The 24,333-nt window shown below is 39.8% G+C and overlaps 1 protein-coding gene across 6 annotated transcripts in view; it reads left to right on the top strand.

Moving 5' to 3' along the window:
- DLGAP1 (DLG associated protein 1) overlaps nucleotides 1–24,333 on the top strand; it is a 313,149-nt gene that overhangs the window by 57,535 nt on the left and 231,281 nt on the right. For all 6 annotated transcript variants that reach the window (XM_021686214.1, XM_021686213.1, XM_021686218.1 and 3 more), the window contains exon 2: nucleotides 5,699–5,913. In XM_021686214.1, the coding sequence (XP_021541889.1) occupies nucleotides 5,699–5,913 (215 nt within the window). The remainder of the gene's footprint in view (nucleotides 1–5,698; nucleotides 5,914–24,333) is intronic.

The raw sequence follows: 24,333 nt of genomic DNA, 5'->3' as shown, positions 1-24,333 counted from the left end.
TTAAAAGTAGCCATGAAAAGACAGATTTCTAACCTTTTTCTCAGATTTTTATGGTGCTTTGAAGTTCACAAACTATATTCACACACACAATTCTACTATCATGCCCATTTTAGAGATGGAAAAACTGAATCAAGGAGGTGAAGTGACTTATCCAAGGTCACACACATTGAGTGAAAGCAAAGCTGGATTTGTAGTAAGTCCTAGAAATAGCCAGGTAAACCTTAAGAAGCTTGCCCTCCTTTACCTTTACCTTTTCAACCTCTCCCCCACTTCTGTGACTCCGAGCTGCACAGAGCAGAAACTTAATGCAGCCCAGAGGCCCCCAAATTCCCACTCTTGGTCTGGACAGTTCTCATACATCTGGAATACACAGCTCACGGATCAAGGTTTTAAAACAAAAACAAAGGGGCGCCTGGGTGGCTCAGTTGGTTAAGTGACTGCCTTCGGCTCAGGTCATGATCCTGGAGTCCCTGGATGGAGTCCCACATCAGGCTCCCTGCTCAGCAGGGAGTCTGCTTCTCCCTCTGACCCTCCCCCCTCTCATGTGCTCTCTCTCTCTCTCTCATTCTCTCCCTTTCAAATAAATAAATAAATAATCTTTAAAAAATAAAAAAATAAAACAAAAACCTTCAAATACAAATATACTTCCCAGGGAGGCTTTTTCCCCTCTAGGTTTTCTGCTTTGTGAACCAAAAAGAGGCATTTGGGATTCAATCACTGGGAAGCCAGGCAAGATTCTGGTGGCTCCTCTCTTGGTCCTGCAGAACAGCGATGAGACCCCAGGACAGAGAGCTGGGAGTACTTCCTGATGGGAACTCTCACTTAAAAATGATGGGAGTAGACAGTATATTAGGACTTTATGTTTTTGCTTAATCTATTTCAGTTATGTCTTCTCCTCCTTTGAGGAAGAAGATTGGAAGCAGGCATCAGAGTCTTCTTGGAAAGCCAATGTCATCCATCAGGAGGGAGCACCTGAGTGCTAACAATAGGGCAGAGCTCCCCTAAAAGAGCTTTACTGAGCATTCCCTATGCACTTGTGGGCATACCTTATTTAATCCATGCCTAACTGTCTATGGGGTAGGAAACGGACAAGAAAATTGAGGCATATGCCTAGTTACTGACACAGCAAGAACTCAGACCTGGGTAGTCTAGATGCAGAGCTCACACCCTTGACCCCCAGCAACACTGCTTCCCCCATTTCAGTGAGCTTACCCAGTAATTAGAGAGATGACACAAAGACACATAAAACAAGTAGTGCATATAAATGCCATTGTGTGATTATGCACATTAAGTACACAGAAAGATGATGTGGATTAGTTTTGGGGCCATAGAGTCTCCAACATGACCATATAACTCAGCCCTTGTAACATGACATCAGTCACAGCCAGTGCGTAATGAATGGGAAGGGCTGTGTGCCAATAAAACTTTATTTAAAATACAGATGGCAAGCTGGATTTAGTCTGTAAGCTATAGTTTACTGACCCCTTATGTAGAGATACATGCTATAGATTTCATTAAAAAGATCAATTTAATCTGGAGCAGTTGGAGGGAGCTTTAGAATTGCTGAGTTCAGCCCGGAAGGAAGATTTGAGACAGATTTACAAGACCCTACATGACCTGGCTCTGCACCCCTGGCCTCTCCTTGTATCCCTTTCCTCTTGCTGGGTAGTCTCCGGTCACACAGGCATTTTCATTCCCAGGCTTTAATTGCACACCAATCTCATTCTAATTCTGGAGACTCCACACTGGCTGATCCTTTTGCCTGGGAGCTCTTCCTAGCTCTCCTCCAGGCTGGCTCCTTTGGGCAACAGATCTCCTCTGGAATATTAGCGCTTTCCTAGTGGCTTCTCCAAGGAACAGGCTAAAGTAGTCCCCCTCCAGCCACGTTATTACATTAACCCATCTTATTTTCCTAATTGCATTTACGATTCCTGAAATTATCTTGTTCACTTATGTGTGTGCTTGACTATTATCTATCTCTTCCTGCACTGCTTCTAGAATGTATGCTCCACAGCATGAGATCAATGTTTGTAACTGTTCACTGCTGTATATTCCCAGCACCCAGACCATGACTGGAAAAGAAACAAGCAAAAATTACTTACTGATGTGACAGAAGAGGGAGAGAGGCAAAGAGAGAGACAGGCAAGGAGATTGAGAAAAATGCAAGCATGCCCCACTAGGTCATGTTTCATTTTCTCCTGTTCTGTAACTGAATAGACTATGGCTATGAATAGAATGACCCATCATTCAGTGCCCATACACTACTTCAATTAAGAAAACATCCTCGTCCTGGAATTAGAGGATGATAGCACTTGGTTATCGTCATTCTTTGGTCAGAAGCAAGTCTTCTGTATTTCTGAACTGTGACAAGTGGTCTAAGTTATAGACTGGCTCTTCCTGAAATAGAAAAATGCACACAAGTCCTCATTTTGTTTGATCAAAAATAAAGCTCTCTATTGGAGTTTAATGCTTAAACATATGCATTAAAAAGCAAATAATCCTTTTTCTCTAACTCATAACTATTGTTACATCTAACCTTTATTATATTGATTTTATTATTGTTTCTTTAACATTTGTTGGGTCCAACCACCTCCAAGGTTGGTACAGACATGCAGGACATCTGGCTGGTCTGTCATTAACAAGTGTCGATTTGCTCCAGCTTCCCTTCCTTACTAAGACTTCTATTCCCTTAAACTGCCAGGACCAGTAATACTGAAGGCTTTCTCAAACAGCTGTAAGGTTGTTTCTTTGGATTTCCCTAAATTTTTTCTTTCTGTGCAACTGAGGCAGAAAGACACATCAACTTTTGGCTAGATCCCAGTGGTAGCTGTGCCCCATGATTCTCCTCTCTTCCCATTCAAAAGGGAGTAACATTGGGGGTATAGCTCAGTGGCAGAGCATTTGACTGCAAAAGGGAGTAACATTTCACACTCGGGCCCCTTACAAATTGGCATGCCTTCTTTGAAAATTATACACCCGGTCACTGTCTCCCCTTTTGCTTTAGAGTTTAAAAGAGTCAGAATTAAAATTCTGGCTCAGTTGTAGCAACTTCAGCGACATTATTTTTCTTCTCCAAGATCTTAATTTTCTGTTTCTTTACATTTTTTCCTAGAACTGATTTCTATATTATTTTATAGGTAATCTTGTTGTAGGCTACCTTTAGGTGTATGAATAATGCATTAATTTTTAAATCCCATTCCATACAGCTTCTTAGCTGCTATCATTTGAAAACTATTTCATTGAGAGGTATACAGATTAAATATTTCCCAGTTGGTTCCCTTAGCAACAGTTGCAACCCGTTTCTAGTGCAAGCTCAAGTTTCTACCATAAACTAACTTTGGGAAAAACATCTAAACAGAAATTTGCCATGTTTTGTTTCATGATTGACATGACCTGATATAAGTTTGTCCTTAGTCCCTGACATATTCCAGAGACTAATGCTTATTTATGAACTGTGCATCGGTACCGAGAAATGGCCAAGTGCTGTATGCATCATCATGACCCTCAGGTGTACCAACGTAATTTATAAAATATAATTGCTAAGCCAATAATGAGGTTCTGAACATGATCATATCTTTGCAGTGAGTCACCTTCCAGTTGAAGGAAAACAAGACTGTTTTAAACAGCTATAATTTCACTAAGAAATCTTCCTTGTTGCTATAGTGATTTTGATGCTTTTTAGCTAAAAAAGTAAAAACTCTACATTGCTATTACCATGATCAACAAATAGCAAATGGATCAGATGCAATGGATTACAAAGGTGACAGGGGACTACAGTTGTTTGGTTCCATAGGTGCCAAAGATCATAGCCCAGAAAGAGAGACCGCATCACATAGGGGTCAAGAGTAAGGCCCCGGGAGCTGCCAGGTTGGAACTCTGTCCCTTCGTAGCTGAGACTTATGTATCCATACATGGGGCTTGATCTCACGACTCTGAGATCACGACCTGAGTCAAAATCAAGCATCGGATGCTTAACCGATGCTGAGCCACCCAGGCACCCCTCTCTTGTGTTTTAGTGGGACATCTATTCTTACTTCCTAGAACCTATAACATTTAGAAACCTGTGTCTAATATGTGTAGGTGTCATTGTGGACAACTTTATGAACCCTTCAGAGTTAAAATTCATATATTATTAATCATAAAATTTAGGTTAAGTAAATTCTAATCTTTGGAGTCAAACCAAAACGCTTTGAATGCCAGTGCCATTATGTGTTCTTTTATTAGTTGTGTGTTCTTTGGCACATCCCTTAAGTTCTCTGAGTTCTTGTTTCTCATCTGAGAAATACAAAGAAAAATTATGCTGAGTTGTTACGTTGATAAAAAAAGATACTGTAAGCAAATCCCTTAGCATAGTTAAATGTTAATAACAAAAGAGTATATTATTTGATGGATAATCAATAAGTAGTTAGCATCAAAATATTAAATACCTGTTTACCTTCTCAGTGAAACTTGGCCAGTTCCCAGGAGCCCCTCATGGCTACTCCTTCCCCATCACCATTACTGGTAACTCCTACTTCTAGTCTCTCTTCGGTGCATGTTCCATTTATGGCACCCTATCTTAAACTTGCTGATGGGTTGATCTGAAACTGTTCCCAAATGTGTTTATGCTCTGTCTTCTCATGCTGTTAAAGCATGTTAAGGGCAAAAACCAGCCTCCTTTGTTTTCTGGTTTCTTTTCATTAAGCCCTATGCAGTATTCTATGCACCATGGATTGTTTGTTGCTTCTTAATGGATAAAAAGAGTGGTCATTATGCATTTCTTTTACTAAATGGAGGAGTAATGAGATCCTAGGTTGAGTCCATGTTGAAGTGGAAAATCTAAGTGGAGCTGAAGAGAAAGTCATAAAGAAGCCCTCTATAGCATAGTGTAGTGCTCTGCTGAATTCAAAGGAAATGACTGTAGAAAAAAGAGGAGCAGTGTACTAAGAACATTATCTTATATGGTACCCCCAAGTGGGGACTTAGAATAGGATCCAGCAAAGCAAGAGGAAAAGAACAATTCAGATAAGTAGCTCTACCAGGTAAGTAGAGAAACTCTTCAGGGGTTGTGGGGGCGGGGGGGGGGGTGTATTCAGAGGCCAAGGAAAATTTAAATTAAGAAAAGGCCACTAGCTTTCATGAGATCATTGGAAACCTTTAAAGACTGCTTTAAGCAGATCTATGGAGGCTGAATTCAAATTAAGAGGGGTTCAGAAAGACTAGGTTATTGGGAAGTCAATGTAGCTGGTTTAGGAAGAAGAGAGATTCGATACAAGACAGTAGAGATGGGAGGTGTGAGGAAGGTGGAGATAAAACTGAAAGATTCTTAACTTTTAAATGACAATTGAAAACAAATAATTGAAAAGTTCAAATAAAACTGTTCTCCTTTCCAATGGCATTCTTATTGGAATTATTTCTTGGAATTCTTCTTATTCTTATTAGCATGAGAAAAATGAGAAGTAAATCAAAGCCAATGGTTTTAATTTTTCCTAAGACACAGGATGTTTTAAAGATTACGACATGGATTTGCATGGATTAAAATATTTTCAAACCAATTATTACAGTAAAACACCATTATTGAGAAATGAATGTCTGAAGTTTTAGATAATTTATCTATCTATATTACCCACATTCAGGGTCATAACAAAAAAAGGAAAAGAAAGGAAAGCAAAGTGTAGGATTTTATTAAAAATGAATTATCTGTTTTCTCTGTGAATAGGTTCCTCAGGATGACTGGACAGGGTACACCCCTCGAGGTAAAGACGACGAAATTCCGTGCCGAAGAATGCGGAGTGGCAGCTACATCAAGGCCATGGGAGATGAAGACAGTGGTGACTCCGACACGAGTCCCAAGCCTTCTCCCAAAGTGGCTGCCCGAAGAGAAAGCTATCTCAAGGCTACTCAGCCATCCCTTACAGAACTCACCACACTCAAGTAAGTGTTTCCAATGCTCTACGTCTGGTAGTCCAGCTCCTTGTTTAGCACGTAGAAGCAGATGGTGTGACTCCTAGAGTAACGAAGGCAGAGTCCACCCTATAGATGCAGCAGTGCAATGCACTGAATGGTCTACTGATTTTGACCTGGTGTCTGACTTGTGTATCCAGTGCCTTCAAAGACACGGGCATCCAGGTGTGTTCTGCAGAAATCATAAACTGAACCCCAAAGCCCAAGAAGAAGTTTGAAACAATCCAGAATGGCTTCTGAAATGAATTAAGGCTCCTGGTCAATGAGAAGGTCTATGTCTCTCAACTCTTGGATGTTTTCTTAACCACTAAATCTGCAGGTCAACTCTTCCTTGAATTTTTCAGATAATTGAGTAATATAATAGAGCAGATGATCTTGGAGAGGCTTATAGAAAGTGGCTAGGCTTAAAATTGGGTCATATGTGAAGGTTCTTGATAAAGGTTTTTAATTTGGACACTAAATACATATAATTTATAAGACCTTAAAAATGGTTTTGGGGTGCTCCTGACTGGCTCAGTCAGTGGAGCATGTGACTCTTAATCTTAATCTTTGAGCCTCACATTGGGTGTGGAGATTACTTAAAAATAAAATATTTTTAAAAAGCGATTTTGAGTTTTGAAAAATATGATTATAGGGCGCCCGGGTGGCTCAGTTGGTTAAGCAACTGCCTTCGGCTCAGGTCATGATCCTGGAGTCCCGGGATCGAGTCCCACGTCGGGCTCCCTGCTCAGCAGGGAGTCTGCCTCTCTCTCTGACCCTCCCCCCCCCTCATGCTCTCTATCTCATTCTCTCTCTCAAATAAATAAATAAAATCTTAAAAAATATATGATTATAAGTAGTCCTTACCTCCATTTGTGCTATTTGTAAATAGAGAACAGCACTACAAAAGAAACTATGAAATTGATTATTTTAAACAAGACCTGATTAAATTTTTAATATTATTTATGGAGAGTAAATCAGAACCTTGGAATATATCAGGGCTTGGATCATCATTTGAGAAATACGGGTATTCGTATTTTTAAGTGCCTTTTCCCATATTTTGAGGAAATACATACTACTATTCATGTATTCATATTATGCCACAAAATAAAATATTAAAAGACAAAATAAAATAGAAAAAGGCCAAAGCTCTCAGGCTAAGGAAAACAAACTAAATTATTAACAGAGAACACTGAAAAACAGTGGATTGTTTTATGATGGAAACATTTAAATAGCAAAATGCACTGTATCTTAAATAAGTGGACAGAGGGAGTCCCCTCACAAATTTTTTTTCAAGGAATCATGTGGGCCCTCTCCAGATCATTTCAATAGAAAGTTAATACCAATGGCATTAGTAAACTAACCCAACAAAGGAGCTCTTCTTTCTTTCCTTTGGCTTCCAGTTGCCCTTCCTCTTTGCCTTGATTACTGCAGGTATTGGTTTTCTAGGGCTGCATACCAAAGTCCCACAAACTGAGTAGCTTGAAACAACACACTCCTGTAATGTCACAGTTCTGGAAGCTAGAAGTCTGACATCCAGGTATGAGCTGGGCCATGCTCCTTGAGAAACTTGTTGAGGACAATCCTTCCTGCCTCTTCCCAGCTTCCGGTTGTAGCTGGCAATCCTTGGCATTCTTTGGCTTCCAGCTGCTGCACTTCAGTCTCTGCCTTTGTCATCACATGGTGTTCTCCCTTCTGGGTCTTCCCACAGCTGTCTTATGACACCACTCATATTGGATTAGAACCCCCCCAAATGACCTCATCTTAACTTGATGAAATCAGCAAACCCCCGTTTTCCAAGTAAGGTCATGTTCACAGGTACTGGGAGTTAGGACTTTGATCTATCTATGTGGGGAATATAAGTCAACCCATAACAGTGCTACACAAGGTCAAAGTGGATCAAGGATATGAAAAATAGAAATAGGTTTTTGTTGTACTTTGGCATACTTCACAGAGGCTCAGAAAATTAAATATATATGCATTCTGAAAAAAAAATTAAAGAAACAACTGGATTTGTAATAAAGGCAGTCTGCCAAGGTGGTTTAAAATGAGGGTGGCCAAGGGTAACTTCTGGCAAATATCTTCTATGGACTTTAAAATATCTCTCCACTAGAGACAATAATAAGCAGACACAGCCATGGTGTTAATTAACATCCTCCAGAGGAAGCAAAAGAGGGAATGCTTTGGGCAAGAAAGTCACTTAGACCTTCAAGAACTCAGTTTCCTCAACAAGCAGTGGGATTCCGTAACCTCCAGAGTCCCTTCTTCCACTTTCATATCCTGTTAGTTGATCTATCAGGATGCATTTGTCACATTGGCTGAATGACACGTTAGGTCTCGGGTAATGAGAAACAGTGATTGCCACTACTCACAGTGATACCCAGGTATGAGGAGAACAGAAAGGAGCGGAGCACAAGAAAGCTGAGGGGAGTGCTCTAAGGAGGCTGAGGACAGGGGTAGGTGCAGAAACCACCTCTAACAATTATGCCTTGGGTTAGTCTCCTCACAGCTTCAGGGCTGTGGGGGATCTGCTCTGAAGTCATTAGAACTCTTTCTTTTTCATTTTGCTTCCTACATAGTATCATCTTCCATTCAAGCCCCGGGCCCTATTTTTACAACCATCATATATTTCTTTGACTGCCTCAAGGTTTTAAGAGCAGCAGTTTTTAAGAGTTTTAAGAAAAACACAAACACAGGTAGTGGCTAAGCTATTGGTGGAGAAGGTCAGCTATTTCAGACACTGAAAACAGTCACTGAGCTGAGTTGAGTTAGTGACTATTTTCTTCCTCCAAACCTACAGAAATTCAAAATGGCAACCACTTTATTGGGGGATTCCTAATAAATTGAGAAACTTCTTTATTTACTCAAGAAGGAATTTCACCAACCCTTCTCTATTCTTTAGCAAGCAAGACAGCATCTGACCATCATTCAAATATGCCCTTATTCTCTTTCCCACTGTCCCATTCCCCAGGCTTATTTCCCATAGATCTGTTTATCTCCATTCATTCCTCCTTGACCTGGTTTAGGGATTCCATTCCTCACTACAGTCTACGTATTACGCTTCCATCATACTCAACTACAGATGAGCCTAGTGAGTTCTAGTTTAATGGTATTTAAAGAGGCACACAAGAAGACAAGGGAAATATACTATGGAGGCAAAAAATTCAAACATGACATGACTTATAATCACTGCTGTCTTTTATTCCTTAATGATGTTTTGACTCAAGACCATTATTTCTCTAGAAGTTTGAAGTATTCTGTCCCTCATGAGAAAAAAATAAAGATCCCCATATCCTGGAATTCTAGTTCCCCAAAAAAGAAAACTATATTTTTGTTCTTACTTCTTTGACATTTAAGTCAATTTTTTTTTCCTCCTTCCTCCTCAGCAATTCACAGCTTTAGGGATGAATCATAGCCATGAACTAAGATAACTAAAATTAGTCAAGTGAGATTGGGGCAACATTTTGTTTGAGGTTTTCAACTCCTATCTTCTGTCAGAAATGTTGGAGAGAAAGTACTCCTGTACTTTCTTACATTGTTTTTCTCTTTTCTATTTTTAAAAGGCATCTTGAGGGTTTATTTACGTCACCTACTCAATGTTAGTTACTGTGTCCTAAGGTCAGTTGAATATTCCAGAGTCCTGAGGAGGCTTCAGACAGTGAACTCCATCTTTGGGCCACAAAATTCCTGTAGCTACTCACTGAGAACCATTATATCTTTCATTCCCTTGTTTCCCTCCATAGCAGGTAACATATCCCTTCACCTCACCACTAGCTTTGCTTTCTTCCTTTGGTATTAGCTAACAATGAACTTGAATTATCACCCAAGAATATTAGTATTTTCAAATAATAACTTCTTGATGCTTAATAGTAAATTCTCAGGCAAGTTGAAGAGAGGTTTAGGGGCCAGAATTCCCTTGTCGCCACAGCTTGGCTCTGGTAAATTTAAGTCTTAGTTGGATTTGTTATGATTTGCTATTTATTCTAGCATTGAGACTACTACCTGCAACCCTGATTAGTTAAAACTATGTCCAAAGCCCATCTTGGACTTTTCCCTCCCAATATTCTGTAGAAAGAACTTTTTAAAAAGTGAGCTGGCATTTAAATTCAACTATCCATTAATCCTAGGCAAATAACACTAAAATTTCTTCATACTTCTTTATCCCTTCATCCAAACACTAAGAAAAATTTTCTCCTGGATAGGCTCTAACATTATAGACTTTGAAAGGCCTCTGAAATTGGCAAGGAGGGCTCCAGGCTTCTGAGCAGCTTTGGCTTTGGGGGTGACAAGTTAGATAGAGGTCCTAGCAATTTTGATAAACTATCAAACAAAAGGTTTCAAGAAGGTTCATATTCAGTCCTAAATGTCTTGAAGGTAGATAGTTTTCCATTTTCAGGATGGCTAATCCTCTTAATCTTCATTCTTTTCCTGATCCTCGACCCTTTTTTTTTTTTAAATATATTGTGAAATACTAAATAGCTGTGTGACTTTGGCAACTGGTTTTATGTCTCTCAGCCCTAGCCCCCAACACACACCCAAATTAAATGAGAGGCTTAGGCTCTTAGCATGGATGGTACCGTTAAGATAACTCCCATCACAACTCCCCCACCCCACCCCAACTTCCAGGCCTGTGGCAGACCAGCATCAACCAATCCCAGCATTAACGGGTCCCAGCACGCTTCCCACTGAACACAGACCCGGTTTCAGAACTCTTCTCAACACGATTCTCCAGCCCCCACTTCCCATTGACTGGTGATGCCACGGGGTCCTGTCTGTCATCTACACGGTCTCTGAGAGAACTTTCAGCACTACGGTACATAGTTGTAAGGATGAGGCCCAGAAGATCTGGGAGCTCAAAGTTTAAAGACAAAAGGAGCAGTATTGGTAAATAAAATAATTTGAGAAGAGATAGATGGGGTGTTCTCCTACAACTTTAATTCTGGAAATTTAAATGAAATCAATTTTATATCAGGAACCCAAAACAAGCTTCTTGCTAGAGTCTCTGTATTTGGTTATCTTTGTATAAACTTCTTGCTCCCTTTTTCCTCTGTAGACATACTGTGTCCTCTGCCAGTTCCTCACATTCCACAAGCTCCTCCTGCCCACCTACAGTTCCTCAGTTCCTTCTCTCCCCAGAAAAAGGGGAGCTGGGGTATATGAACATGAGAGCATTGAAGATCTTTTTCCTAAGGATATAAATCATGTTTATAGCCATATATAACATCCCCTCTTTGTCCTAAGTGGTATGAAATGTCTTTGTTTTCCTTTGTTGTCTATTTTCCCCAAATGCTTTGACATTTCTCTCCTACCTGACCCTCAGTATAATTTTACACATAATAGTAGATGCTCTTTACAATGGAAGAGAGAACAGAATAACGCAACCCGACACTACAATATTGTAACTATAATTCAGTGATATAAACTCAAGACAGGTTCCCATCCTTTCCCAACCACAGTACTTTCTTCTATTACATTCTATCTTCCCAACTCCCCCACCTCCAGCTTCCAAAATGATAACAACTAAAACTCATTCACTTGCTCATAGAGAAATTATCTAAACATGTTTCAACCCCTTGCTAGAAATAAACCTCGTTGAAAAAAAAAAAACAGTAACTGGTACAAGAAATTGCCTGTTATATTCAGCTCAGATCACCATTCCCAGCTCAAGAAAAATTAATTCCTCTTTGGGGTGTGAGTGCCCTCTTCCAAATGAGATGGATGTGTGTGAGCACTGTAGTCTGTACCATATCTTGGTCTCTTGCGATATAATTGCTTCTAGAAAAGCCTGTTTGGTAAGGAAACTTGCATAGATTGGCCTGTCCCTACAATGATCATGACCCCAAAAGAAAGAACTACTTCTGTATCTGTGAGGGAGGTGAAAGAATGAAAGGAAATTCAGACACATTTTAGAGAAAGGAAGATTTTAAAACATTGAAGAGAGATTTAAGTTTTAATGTTCTAAATGCCTGACTGAGTGCTAAGGGCTCTACATTCTTTTTTTTTTTTAATCATCATATCTCTAAAAATGAGATTTTCTCCACTTTACAAATGAGGATCCTACATCTCAGGGAGATTAAATAACTTGTCCAAGGTTATATGTCAACTAACCGTCAAAGGGAAGATTGGAGGCCAGGCGTTGAAAGCAGAAAGGATAAGAAGCTGGGTGGCATGATGGGCTTCCCCAGACCACAGAGAAGAGCTACATAAGAGGGGTCAGCACGGAGGAGAAAAGGAAGGTCGCCCAAGTGTGGACACCTGAGAAGTGGCATCCAGGAAAAGAGCTGAGCAAGCAGAGTAGATTTGGGGGTGAAGGGGTGTCAGAGGCTGCAGTGAGGTATATCCCGGCCCAGAAGCACAAGCAGGCTCACAGGCAGCTTAAACACGAAGGGCTTTGAGAAGTTTTGACTCAGGCTTGCCCTGGGGTGAATGAAGAAAGGACCAAAAGACCAATGGATCAGAGATAAAGGAGGTGTTGGCTGATGGAGGTTACAGGGAGAAGTGATAAGCTCTTAGAAGCCTGGGTCCAGCTGCCCTGGGACTATGTAATAACAAACCCTGTCCCTGTATCCGTTCCGAGGCTGTATGGTATATAACCTGAGCAGTTTTCTCAGGACCTGGCGAGGCTCCCAAAACTGGAGAATGTGAGCAGGGAAAAACCCCTGAAGAGGGTTCTGGAAATGAAGATTCCCCAGTCCCCTCAAGTGGTACTGATTGGAAATGCTACCCACTAGCCTGCCAGGAAGACTTGTGTTTGCAGAGACCTTTAAAATTCCTTTACATTGCCTGTCTACTGGCTACCATGCCTTCAATTTTATATCCACATTCACTATTAAAGTGCAGATAACCAGGTAACAGAGAACACCCTGATTATAATCAGAAATGGTATTCATGTAATCACTCACTCATTTATTCAATACCATTAATATTGAAGTACTGTGGGAGACATTTGTACTTGGTTTCAATAAATTTATTAAATGCTTTACTAAAATCTGGTTTTCCATGGTCAAGTAGAAAACACATATATATGTTTTTATTTAGACATATTTTTATATAGACATATATTTTGTTTTTAAATCTATATTGTATATAGATAGATATGTTTTATATAGGCATACATATTTATATAGACATTCTATTTCTACATATTTATATAGAAATACATATATTTTTAGAGATATACTCTAAAAGATACTCTATATAGAATATAGACTTGAGTCTATATATAGTATAGACTCGAGTATATAGATGTGCTCTAAAATCTAAGAATGGTGGAAGAAGGCACTACAGAGAAGCAAACTTAAAATTCAGAGGCTGAAGGTATTAAAGTTTATTATTTTGTTCAGAATTTTTTCTGGTCAGAACAAATCCACTTTACTTGAGAGTGTTTTCTTTTTCTTTTTTTCATTGCAGATTACTGTTGTCAGCATAGTCCATGTTAGTAGTTTTGCTTTCATTTTATATCATTAAAGCAATCCTCCTCATGCCCCTCAGATGGTAGCACACTCTGAAGGAAAGAGAAAAGCTACTTTAAAGGAAGCCTAGGCAGACATATTAGGAGCTGCCTCTAATCCTTTTTGGAGGCCAGATGTGTATGAGTCCTAAATAAATGTGCCTTTACAGAGAATGCATATGGAATAGCAAAACCATTGACATTCCTGTATATAAATAAGAGGAAATGAGATCAAAACTACAACCCAAGGATTGAGGTTAGTTGCAAGGAAAACTTCTAATAGCAAAGTTATTAATTGTGGAATAAATTCATTTGGGAAGTTGGAGAGAAATTTTTCCAGACACTTTTGAAAACAACCTGAACTGTGTCTCTCTGAGAGGTTTGATAATTCTGCTGGGTGCCTTGGGTGGAGTTGAACAGAATCTCTGTGTGAGATTTTCCCGACCTGTGGAGCCTAAGATGTCAGCTGAAGACCAATACCATGTTCTTATTGTGTATATTCATCCTGTATTTTTAAGTGAAGCATGCAGGAAGATGAGATTTCTAGGCACCCACGACTCACTGAGAACATCACTGTTCTTCCCGATTCTTCCCCTTCTGTCACCTGAGTTACCATTTTCCTAAATTCAGTCTTGAAACATTGCAGCTCAAACTCTCACTTCTTCAAGCTTTAGGGCTTCACGCCTCATTTGAATGATCACAAGGACCAATCTCTCCTGCTGCCACAAGCCTGTCTCTACAATAACTCCTTCTATAGACTCTCTACCAGGTTACTGAGACATCAGCTCTGAATCCCATTGTGTCTCTGAACATAGTCCTCAACAGCATTCAGTGTCCCAGTAAGACTCCATTCTTGTTGGAGATCTTCTTTCTGCTGTTCCCTTACACACATTCTATGCTTTGATCAAACTGAGCTACTAATTGATCTTAGGATCTACTTTGCTGGCTTCAGACCCATGCTGGTCAGGGTAGGTTAGATTATGCTAGGAGTAAAAGAACAACTCCTAAATAACAGAGGCTTCCAGTGACAAAAATGTATTTCTTGCTCATGCTACATGTCCATCTTGGGTCAATGGGGAGCTCTGGTCACTGTGATCAGTCAGGGACCAAGTTGTGGATACTCTATATCAACAAAGATTTCCAAAGTCACCAAGGCAGGACAAGAGCACAGCATCTTAATGCTTCCATCCTCAAGTGAGACAAATCACCTCCATTCCCATTTCATAGGCAAAAGCTAGTGGCATGGCAATGTCTATCTTCAAAGAGGGCAGAGAAGGCAATCTTACCATGTGCCCAGGATATGAACACACAAAACAGTATTTGACAAACAGCACTAATGACTACTGAAGTCTATCCTTCTGAGACCAAATATCTGGCTCTCTCCCTCTCCTGCAGGCAAAACATATTCATGCCCCATCACCGCCATCAAACGGAGAAAACCCAAATCCTAGTCCTATCCTAAACCTCAAAGTTTATGATGTGTGGGTAATGAATGATAGTCTGTAGAGCAGAGACACACCTTGAGACCTGCAAACTCTAACAGAAAATGACCTGCCCCCTACACACCCCATTTATCATGGTGGAACAAGGACAAAACATCCACAATAAGGACTTCCATTCAAAGAGAAGAAGATGGAAGACAACAGTAGTCATTGGTCCATAGCAATTCTGCAATCCTACTGGGGAAGATGTTCAGGCTCCCTACCCTAGGGGAGGCAATGTGTTTTGATTAGGCTACAATTCTGCTCCCTAGGAGCAACTTCCTTGTACATTGTTCTGTCTCCTAACTCCCTGCTCTGGAAGAGTCTTCCATTTCTATTATCCTCCTTGACCATATCCAAAGTACACATCTGGAAATGTGTGCTCCTTGGACCCCAAGAGACATTTTAGGACTCCTCTTGTTACTACATCTTTTAATTTAGGCTTTTGGTTCTTTTAGCAGTATAACTCTCTCACAACTGTAGCTTCTTATCTATGGATTCTGATGAGTTCCCTGTAAAAGTCATCACACTCATAGAACCCTCCTAGATACAATTGTCTTTGCTCTATTTGTTTGCCCTCCCACCCCCATACCTCTAAGATACTTATCAACTTATTAGCTGCTTCCCTCTGAATCATTTTGTCTAATCAAAGTATTTATCTAATTGCATCTTCATTCTAAATCATTTTGACTCCATTCAAAGGTTTGAACAGTAGGGTGAGGTAGTCATATGCTTGACTTGAACCTTGCCGCCCCCGCTAGTTTTCATCATACCTTCATCACTCAAACACCTTCTCAGGTTTACCTTTTACAAATTGGGTTGAAATCAGTTGCTTCTTCCAGACCCTTCAAGTCTTCAAATGTCTAGCCTCTCCTTATATAATCTAACCAATTCTTTCTGAATTTATTTCAAACTGCATAATACCTTGTTGAAGGCTGCCAACAGCAACCAACACATGCTATTAACATTGTGTTTTGCAACTACCTCCCCTAGAGTTATGAGTTCAGTTATTACATCATCTACCTTCCAAGCTGTTGCAGACAACAGTTTACCAAATGATTCACCACTGCATAACCTAGATCAGTATGTTTCCAGCCTTTAATAATTACTTGTTGTTTGCTACCAATTTCTGAAGCTATACCCATATATTTTAGGGTATTTTGTTGTTGCTATTCCATGAGTACCCCATTTCTGGTACTAATTTATGTGCTAGTTAGGCTAGACTACATTATGCTCTGTTGATAAACAACCCCCAGATCTCAAAAGTTTATTTCTTGCTCACAGTATGTGTCCATTGTGAATTGTCAGGAGACTCTGATCATTGCAGTCACTCAGATACCCAGAAAGACAGATAGTATATCTCAATAGGTGTTTCCATGGTCACCAAATCAGAAAAAGGGAATGTGGTGAATTGAGCACTGTTTCCTGGAAATGATGCATGTCATGTTTGCTCATGTTTCATTGCTAAAACCATCCACATGACCACACTAATTTCAGAGAGACAGAGAAGTGCAATTCTACTATGTGCCCAGAAAATGGAGAGCTCGGTGTATTTGGTGAATAGTAATAATGGTACCTCATGGTCTTTGTTTATCCCCCAGGAAAGCCATCTCCTCTTCATTTATTCATTCAATTAAGACTGACTACAGCATATTGCTAAAGAGCACAGGCTCTGAAAGAAGATTACCTGGGCTCCAAATCATAGCTCTGTCACTTCTAGGTGTGTCGTGGTGGGAAAATCATTTAACCATTCTGTGCCTCAATGTCCTCATCAGTTATAATATTTCCTATCTCAAGAGTAATTGTGAAGATTCGATAATGTAACATATGTGAAACACTTTGAACACTGCCCAGCACATGGTAAGCAAACCATACATATTAGCTATTACCATCATTATTATTATTTTTGACCACCTACTGTGTGCTAAGCATTAGGATACATTAGTAGTCAGGATTGCTAGTATAATAGAACTTACAATGTAATGGGGGAGAAGAGTAGGAAAAAAAACTTCATTCTTTTCAATCTTCCTCTCAAATGTAACCTCTCCCTGTTAGCTGTTATTTCTTCCTCCTAAGAATTCCTGAAGCACTGTCTTCAAACGTTTCTCAAGGTAGTTGTAGCCTTCTTACCTATGTTTCTATTTTCTCTGTCCCCACATCAAATGCTATCTGAAGTAGTGTTTGCAAAGCACTGGGCACAGGGTCAGCCCCAAGGAGGTGCTGAATGAATGCTAACTTACTACTAAACAATCCCTATATGCCTCAGGTGGCTTGAACAGTAGCTTTGTAGAGTGGCTTTAACCCATAGTTATTGAGTTGAACTTTCATCTAATATCTGCCCGTCACCCTTTGGCTGTGTCTGTGCTCAGACTCTTTACCTTCCCTGTGCTTCTGAATCTGTGGTTCTCTGCAAAGTTCCCTGTTCCTTCTCAACCCTACTTAGCATCACCAGCCCACCTGGAGGCTGGGAGCTCAGTCTGGCAGGTACACATTAGCACGTTAAAAATAACTATGCAGCCATCCTGAATATTGTCATCCACTCTGCACTTTAGCATATTTCTGTTAGTTCATCTGGGGAATCCCTGTTCATTCTAGTTCTCTTAGGAGGAGGGGAGAGGCTATAAGACCAACATTAACTAGTCCTTTTAGAATTGGAGAAGGATTCTCTGCAATAATCACATTAATGCTTCACATTCTTTCAAATTGATTTGCTACCCAAATAAACCAACGAGGAAGAAATATATTTGATCATCTATCCTGATAATAAGTAATATTTTAATATTCTTTCAAGCCTACTTTTCAAACTAAAAATTACAAGTAATAATTTATCAAGTGTTTTCAACGCATCTCATTTGATCCTCCCAATGGTCTCAGAAGGGAATTTAGAATTGATCCTTACCAACACTTAACCAATAAACCAAGGGTTCCACATGGTTATGAGCCTCAGGAGGTAGAGCCCAGCTTGGTCTTGGGTCTTAGGCTCTAGCCATCTGCTTTCCATTCCAACTTTCATCCTTCTGCTGCCTCGTGGAGCTCTGGGAACTTTTCCCCAAGTAAGACTATCTTCACCATCTGGACATTGTTCTGGGCTTCCAGCTCAGAAACTTCTTTTAGTTCTTTGGACCACTTCTCTTTCTCAGAAGAGGCAGAGCTGAGAGCTCTAGGCATAGATCCAGGTTACCACCTGCATATGAAATTGCCACCACCTCGGTAGCATCATCCCTGGGCCAGATTTTAAGAGAAATGGATGCTGTGCTACGGGTTTGGGCTCCTGAGGAGACTGGGCTGATCCTAGAGCTCATGTCTAGAGAGGCGGAAATTAAAAAACCAAGAGAGAACTGCTTTCTTGTATTGCTTCCCTTGCTTCCTTTCACCTAGTGAAGAAAGGTAATGTCAGGGTTTCAGAGTAAGAGAAGCTGAGAATTAAAATAGCCACATTAAAAGACCATTAATTAATTAATTAATTAATTAACATAAAATAAAATAGCCACGTTCTGTGCCCTCATCACTGAAAGAAACCGCTCGGCGTTGTTGGCTGGTCCAGTCTGCCAGTGAGAGCCAATGGTGTGCACCTCTCCTCAAATCCAGTGCCATTGGCCAAGATGGGACTATTTACACCACAGAAATCAATAGACCCTACAAATCAGAGATTTTTTTTTCCTTCTCAGAGAGCCAGGTTTTAAGCATTTACCTGTATACCACTGCACAGTATCTTCGTGTAGCCATCCTTCAGAAAAAGGACAAAAGGAAAATCTTAGAAGCAAAACCAAGAGGAACCTCAGAGATCATTCCAACCCAGTTATATTACAAATGAGGAGGTGGAGGCCCAGAGAAGAGCAGGGACTTGCTTAAACTATTTGACAAATTTTAGGATCCAAGTCTTCTCACTTACAACTAAGAATTCTTTCCAGAGAAATCAAAGTTTTCGAGCTGCTACATTCCCTGAGGGAGAAAAGAGAAAGATAAGGCTCTATCTCTACTACACTCATATATGATTAAGTGCCATCAAAATGAAGAAAACAATTGTGTATAATTATTTGTAAGTTTCAAAATAACATTATGCATGTTGCCTCAGACTAAAAGTACTGTAATTGTTCAGAAAATACAAAGTTATTACGATAGAAACAGCAAGGGATAGGTTCATGTAAGAGAAAGGATTCAGCCTGGAATTTGAATAATTACCCAGAGATAAGAGACTGGGGAGGGGGAATGTAGGGGAAATGTGTCTGAATATAAAGGAACCAAGCTGACTGATGCAGGAGAAGGGGTATTTAAAAATGGGAAACTATCTTCGGAGAGAGAGTGAAGACTTTTACAAGCAAGATTCTTAAATTAGAGAATTTGTTTTGTTTGAATCCAGTTAGTGATAGCGAATCGTTGATGACAGAGGAAGAAAATAATGTCAGTGTTGTTTTAGAACAATGGCCTACATAGCACGGAATTTTAAAAAAGCCAATTACAGGAGAACTTTTCTCCCATCTAGATGAGAGAATGTTCTACACTATTTACATGGGGATCTACATCTGGAACGATGTTTTCTAACATCTCAGTAGTCATTCTCACTGTGAGGAGAGTTTATGGGTAATTTTTGTTCCCTGTCTTTTGCTTTTCTCTATTTTTTTTTCTTTTTGTTTCTTTGGGGTTTTTTTTCCCCTAATTCCTGTGTTGCTAATTTTAACAACAAAAATCACCTCAAAGGATAATGACTAACACCTAGAAGCACTTCCTATACACCAATACATATAGTAATTCTAAGGTACCTCAAGACAGGAATTATTATTATCCTGAATTATACAAAGAGGAAACTGAGACACAGGAGGTTAATGGACTTACCAAAGGTCGCAGAACTAGACGTCCATAGGCAGGATTTAAATCCAGAGCCCATACCATTAACCACTATTCTACACTGCCTCTGGATGTGAGAGACACAGGCAGACAGTGTAAAATCAAGTAAATGAGCCCAAGGAGAGTCATACTGATCCAGGCATGAAGCACAGAAGTATAGACTGGGATGATGCCAGAAAGGCCTGCTAAGAAGATAAAGATACTAAAAATCAAAAGTCAACCAAGAATGGTCATGTCCCTTGTTGTTGTTTTCTCTTGTATGTTGTGGTGATACTCTACACCACAACAGATTTTATGCCTACACACATCTCTTTTCTGTTTAGGAATAATGGGAAGATTCCCATTTTTACTATTATAAAAATACTTGTAAGAATTTCAACAGCACTAACAAGTATTTTAATAATATGTAAAAGTCTTCCTCTCCCTCCATCCCTTTTTATCCCTTAGAGGTAAGAATTTTAACCAATTTTTGTGTATCCTTTCAGAAATGCTCTATGCAAACATTATATAAACATATGTCTATACTTTCTTTATATGCATGGTTCTGCAATTTGCCCTTTTTGCTTAAAATTATTTCTTAAACATTGTTTTATATACATGCATGTAGATTAGTTTTTTAAGAAATTCTTCTTGACAACTGCAAAGTATTACATTGTATGGGTATACAATAACTTAGGTAACCGCTTCCCTTTTTGCATGGAGAATATTCTTTATGCAAAGCCAAAGAAGGCAAAAAGGCTTAGTTATAAGAAAAAGAGATATTTACAACATACCAAAATGATTATTGGATTCTAACTCTTGGGTAAGAGGGCAAGAATGAGTAAGAATTTTAAAGTAATTTCCATAAACATGAAGGCTTAGGATCTCAAAGCACTTGATCATTTGAAGAGAATGAAGACAAACAAAAAGCATGATGTAAAGTGAAATGTTCCCAGCCATCAAAATCAAAGAATATAATCACAAAGGCTGCCTTTTCAATTCCTTGCAGGCAGGACTGGGTTCTAAGACTATGCCACTCAGAAGGTGAATATAAACAATCTACCATTGCAAAAACAATCCAAGGAGCCATTGTAAAAATAAGTGAATTTTTGTTTGTTTGTTTGTTTTTGTGACTTACAGTCATGGTGGTATTTGATCAATAGCTAGAAACTTCCAGGTTATTTTCCTTTTTGAATATTTTGAGATCAGTTGAGCTGTTTAGAAAACAGATTAAAATCTTCCTATTCTTTCCCTGGCTGTCATGGGGAAAAAAAAAAAGAATAAGCAAAAAAGCAATCATCTTAGGTAAAGGGAAGTCTTAGTATTAGCAGGAAGGAAAAGTGACCCTTGCGGGGGGAAAAATCTTAGGTTTTCTCATTTTGTTTTCCCCAAATAAGGTAAATCCATTAGGTGCCTATGCTGCTTGACCCCCCTGGACTATCCCTGAGTTTATTTAAGAAGTTGCTATGGCAACCACCCATGCTTTAAGTAGCTGAGCTGAGCATTGTGGAAAACAGCTTGGTGAGCCTCTGTCTGGTTCTCATGATCATTTCCTGTACGCTAATGGTAACTACATTATAGCTAAATGACAATTTAAATATATTAATAATGGTTTTTGTTCTCCTTTAGTTTTCTTTAAAGATTTATTTATTTATTTGAGAGAGAGAGCAGGGGGAGGGGCAGAGGGAAAGGGAGAGGGAGATAAGCAGACTCCCTGCTGAGCACAGAGCCCAACTTGACATGGGGGGTGGCGCGCAATCATACCACCCTGAGATCATGACCTGAACCAAAATCAAGAGTCAGACACTTAACCAACTGAGCCACCCAAGGCACCCCTGTTCTCCTTTATTTAAAGAAAAAAAAAAACACTACTTTTTAAATGACATGATAAAATAATGAAAATATAACATTGCCATTTGAGTCTGCTGGCTGCCCTCAACACTGTGAGAAATGGAATAATCTCAGGAACTAGAGAAATGCAGTGAAGAAACCCCAGCAGGGACAGCACACTTGGCCACCGCCCCCACCCCCCACCTCCTTCCCTTTCACAGTGCCCACTCCTCAAGCACCTACCATGATAGATCACAGAACTGCTGATGTTGAGGCAGCCCAAAGTAATAAGAAAAGGCAGCTCTTGGGGTGTCTGAGTGGCTCAGTTGGTTAAGCGGCTGCCTTAGGCTCAGGTCATGATCTCAGGGTCCTGGGATTGAGTCCTGCGTGGGGCTCCCTACTCAGCGGGGAGCCTGCTTTTCCCTCTCCTGCCGCTCCCCCACCTGTGCTCTCCCGCTCTCTCTCTCAAATAAATAAATAAAATCTTAAAATGAAAGGAAAAGGAAAGAAAAGAGAAAAGAAAAGGCAGCTCTGAGGACAGATCTGGACTTTACCACTTTGCAACCTTAGACAAGTTACCTCACTTCTCAAGGCATGGCCTTTGTTGTTATGCTTTGTGGGGTTTTGTGCAGAGGGGGTTCTCATTTTTAAAATAGTTCTGATTATTTATAATTAAATAAATATTGTGAGAATTCAATGAGCTAACAAATATTAAGCACCTAATCTGAGATGTTTTATTCAGTAAGCATGTCTTTAGTGTTTCTTAGGCACAAGATACAAATTTTACTTAAAAATAAAGAAACAAACCAACCTAGAAGGAAAAAAAACAACTGGAAAACCATAAAAACAGATACATTTACAGAGAATAGATTACTCACACATGTGCAATGTGCCAAGCCAATTATGTAGACCCTGGCCGGCTCTGTGAGATTCTTCCTCCTTCCCAAGTCAGTCCTAGACTATATTTTTCTTCTATTTTGTATCTGCCCTTGGTCTTTGATCCCTGTAGGCTCATCCCTGGTCTCAGGATCCAAATGGAAGGTACTTCCCTGACTGACCTGAAGGCTACTTGGCTGAAGGAGCAATCTGCTTCTACCAAGCCCTCCCCATGTAGACCTATATGGCTGAGAACATATATGCCTTCCCTGGAAATCCTGTGTCTGTCCTTTACCCACTTCTCATTGATGCATCTCCTCAGTTGGAAGATTTCACTGGCAGGTAGCTGAGACTGATCTGTGGTTTGGTGAAGTTAAGTGTTTTACTTACTGTTCTAAATTAATATCTTTGCCTGTGTTTCCAAAAAATCAGTGTTTGAGGAGTAGGGATTACAGTGGATCAGATCCTTTGGCTTAGTACCTCATGATGCACTGATTCCTTGACTCACTTGACCAACTGGGGTGAAACCCACCCTCTGATAGTTTACAGGACAACCTACCTGATCCACCACTAAAATGTTAAGAATGTCCTGTTTTCAAGCTCACTAGCCTTTAATAGTAAAAAAAACAACTTTCTTTCTTCTCTTATTGTTCACATTTTCATCGTCTGATCTATACTGTCAGGTAGATTCATTGTCTGCCTCTGAGTACAATAGTTAAAGAAACTGCGCTGTTGTACCACTGGAAGAAGAAACTACTGGGAATTGCATTTTTTAATTATTAAAAATGAATTCTGGTGATTATTTTTACCAACAAAATACCTGTGGTAGAATTTGCTTGAACAGCATGATGAGAACCCACCCACTCCCATTTCCAAGGTGACTTCAGCTCTTAGCTTAGTGGCTGAGAGCTTGTGACTGATAGGTCCATACCATATTCATGGACCAAGCTCAGGTGACCTAATTTGGTCTCTTCCCAGGATCTCCTGGATGGATTGTCACTCAGTCACGTTTTCTCTCTTCTAGGCTCCTCAAGAGAACACACTACCCAAGTCCTTTCAGTGGAGTGTCATAACTATTAGAAACATTTTCCTTATGCAGTAACTATGAGTATTTCATTTTTATGTAGTTTCTACAGTTTAAAAGTTTGTTATTTATGATCTCATTTGATCATTAAACAGCCTCCCTTCTGCAAGGAGAATCCACTCCACCACTTACAGGTCATGAGCAGAACTGGGGCTTAGCTCAGGTCTTCTTACTCTTCAACCAGAATATTTTCTAAAATATTAAATGCCAGTGAGAAACAAGTAAGGGACAGAATTTTTAAGAAGAGAAAGGCATTGTTTCCTCCAAATCTTCACTATGAATAAGTTCCCAAGACAACCTTGAGTCTAGAGTTCTAAGTGCTGTGCCTATCTTAATCACAAATTAACTTACCTCTCTCTATCTCTACCCTAGAACCCAGAACAGATGCAAAGGGAGGACATCAGTAGTCAACCTCAGTGATGATATTTGCCTGAGGTTGCTGGGGAAACCCAGCTGCCAACTGGCAATAGCCCAATAGCCCATGAGTCTTACCTCCTTAATCATGTTAACCCTTTTATCATCAGATGAGGTCTCTCTATCCTTGACCAAGTCCTGTAGCCCTGCTCATTCTACTTGTTCAGCCTTTTAGCATTACTACATGCCTAAAGAGACCATATAATGAAAGAATAATGAGTTTTGTTGTGGGTTTTGGTTGGTATGTACAAAGAGAATGTGTGTGTTATTTTGGGTAATTTGCATTCAACAGGCCATGCAACTCTAAGGGGTAAAAATAAGGGTGAAAATATGTTTTAAAGATATCTAACTTTGCCCCCAATAAGAAAATCCCTGTCTGTTTCAAGGGATTTGGGGACTTCTTCCGAGCTTCTCACAACATCCAGCTTCCCTGTCCCTTAGGACACTCCATA

This window comes from Neomonachus schauinslandi, chromosome 14, assembly GCF_002201575.2.
Source record: "Neomonachus schauinslandi chromosome 14, ASM220157v2, whole genome shotgun sequence".
In the NCBI taxonomy this organism is placed as follows: Eukaryota; Metazoa; Chordata; class Mammalia; order Carnivora; family Phocidae; genus Neomonachus; species Neomonachus schauinslandi.
This window is presented reverse-complemented; position numbering and strand designations above follow the sequence as displayed.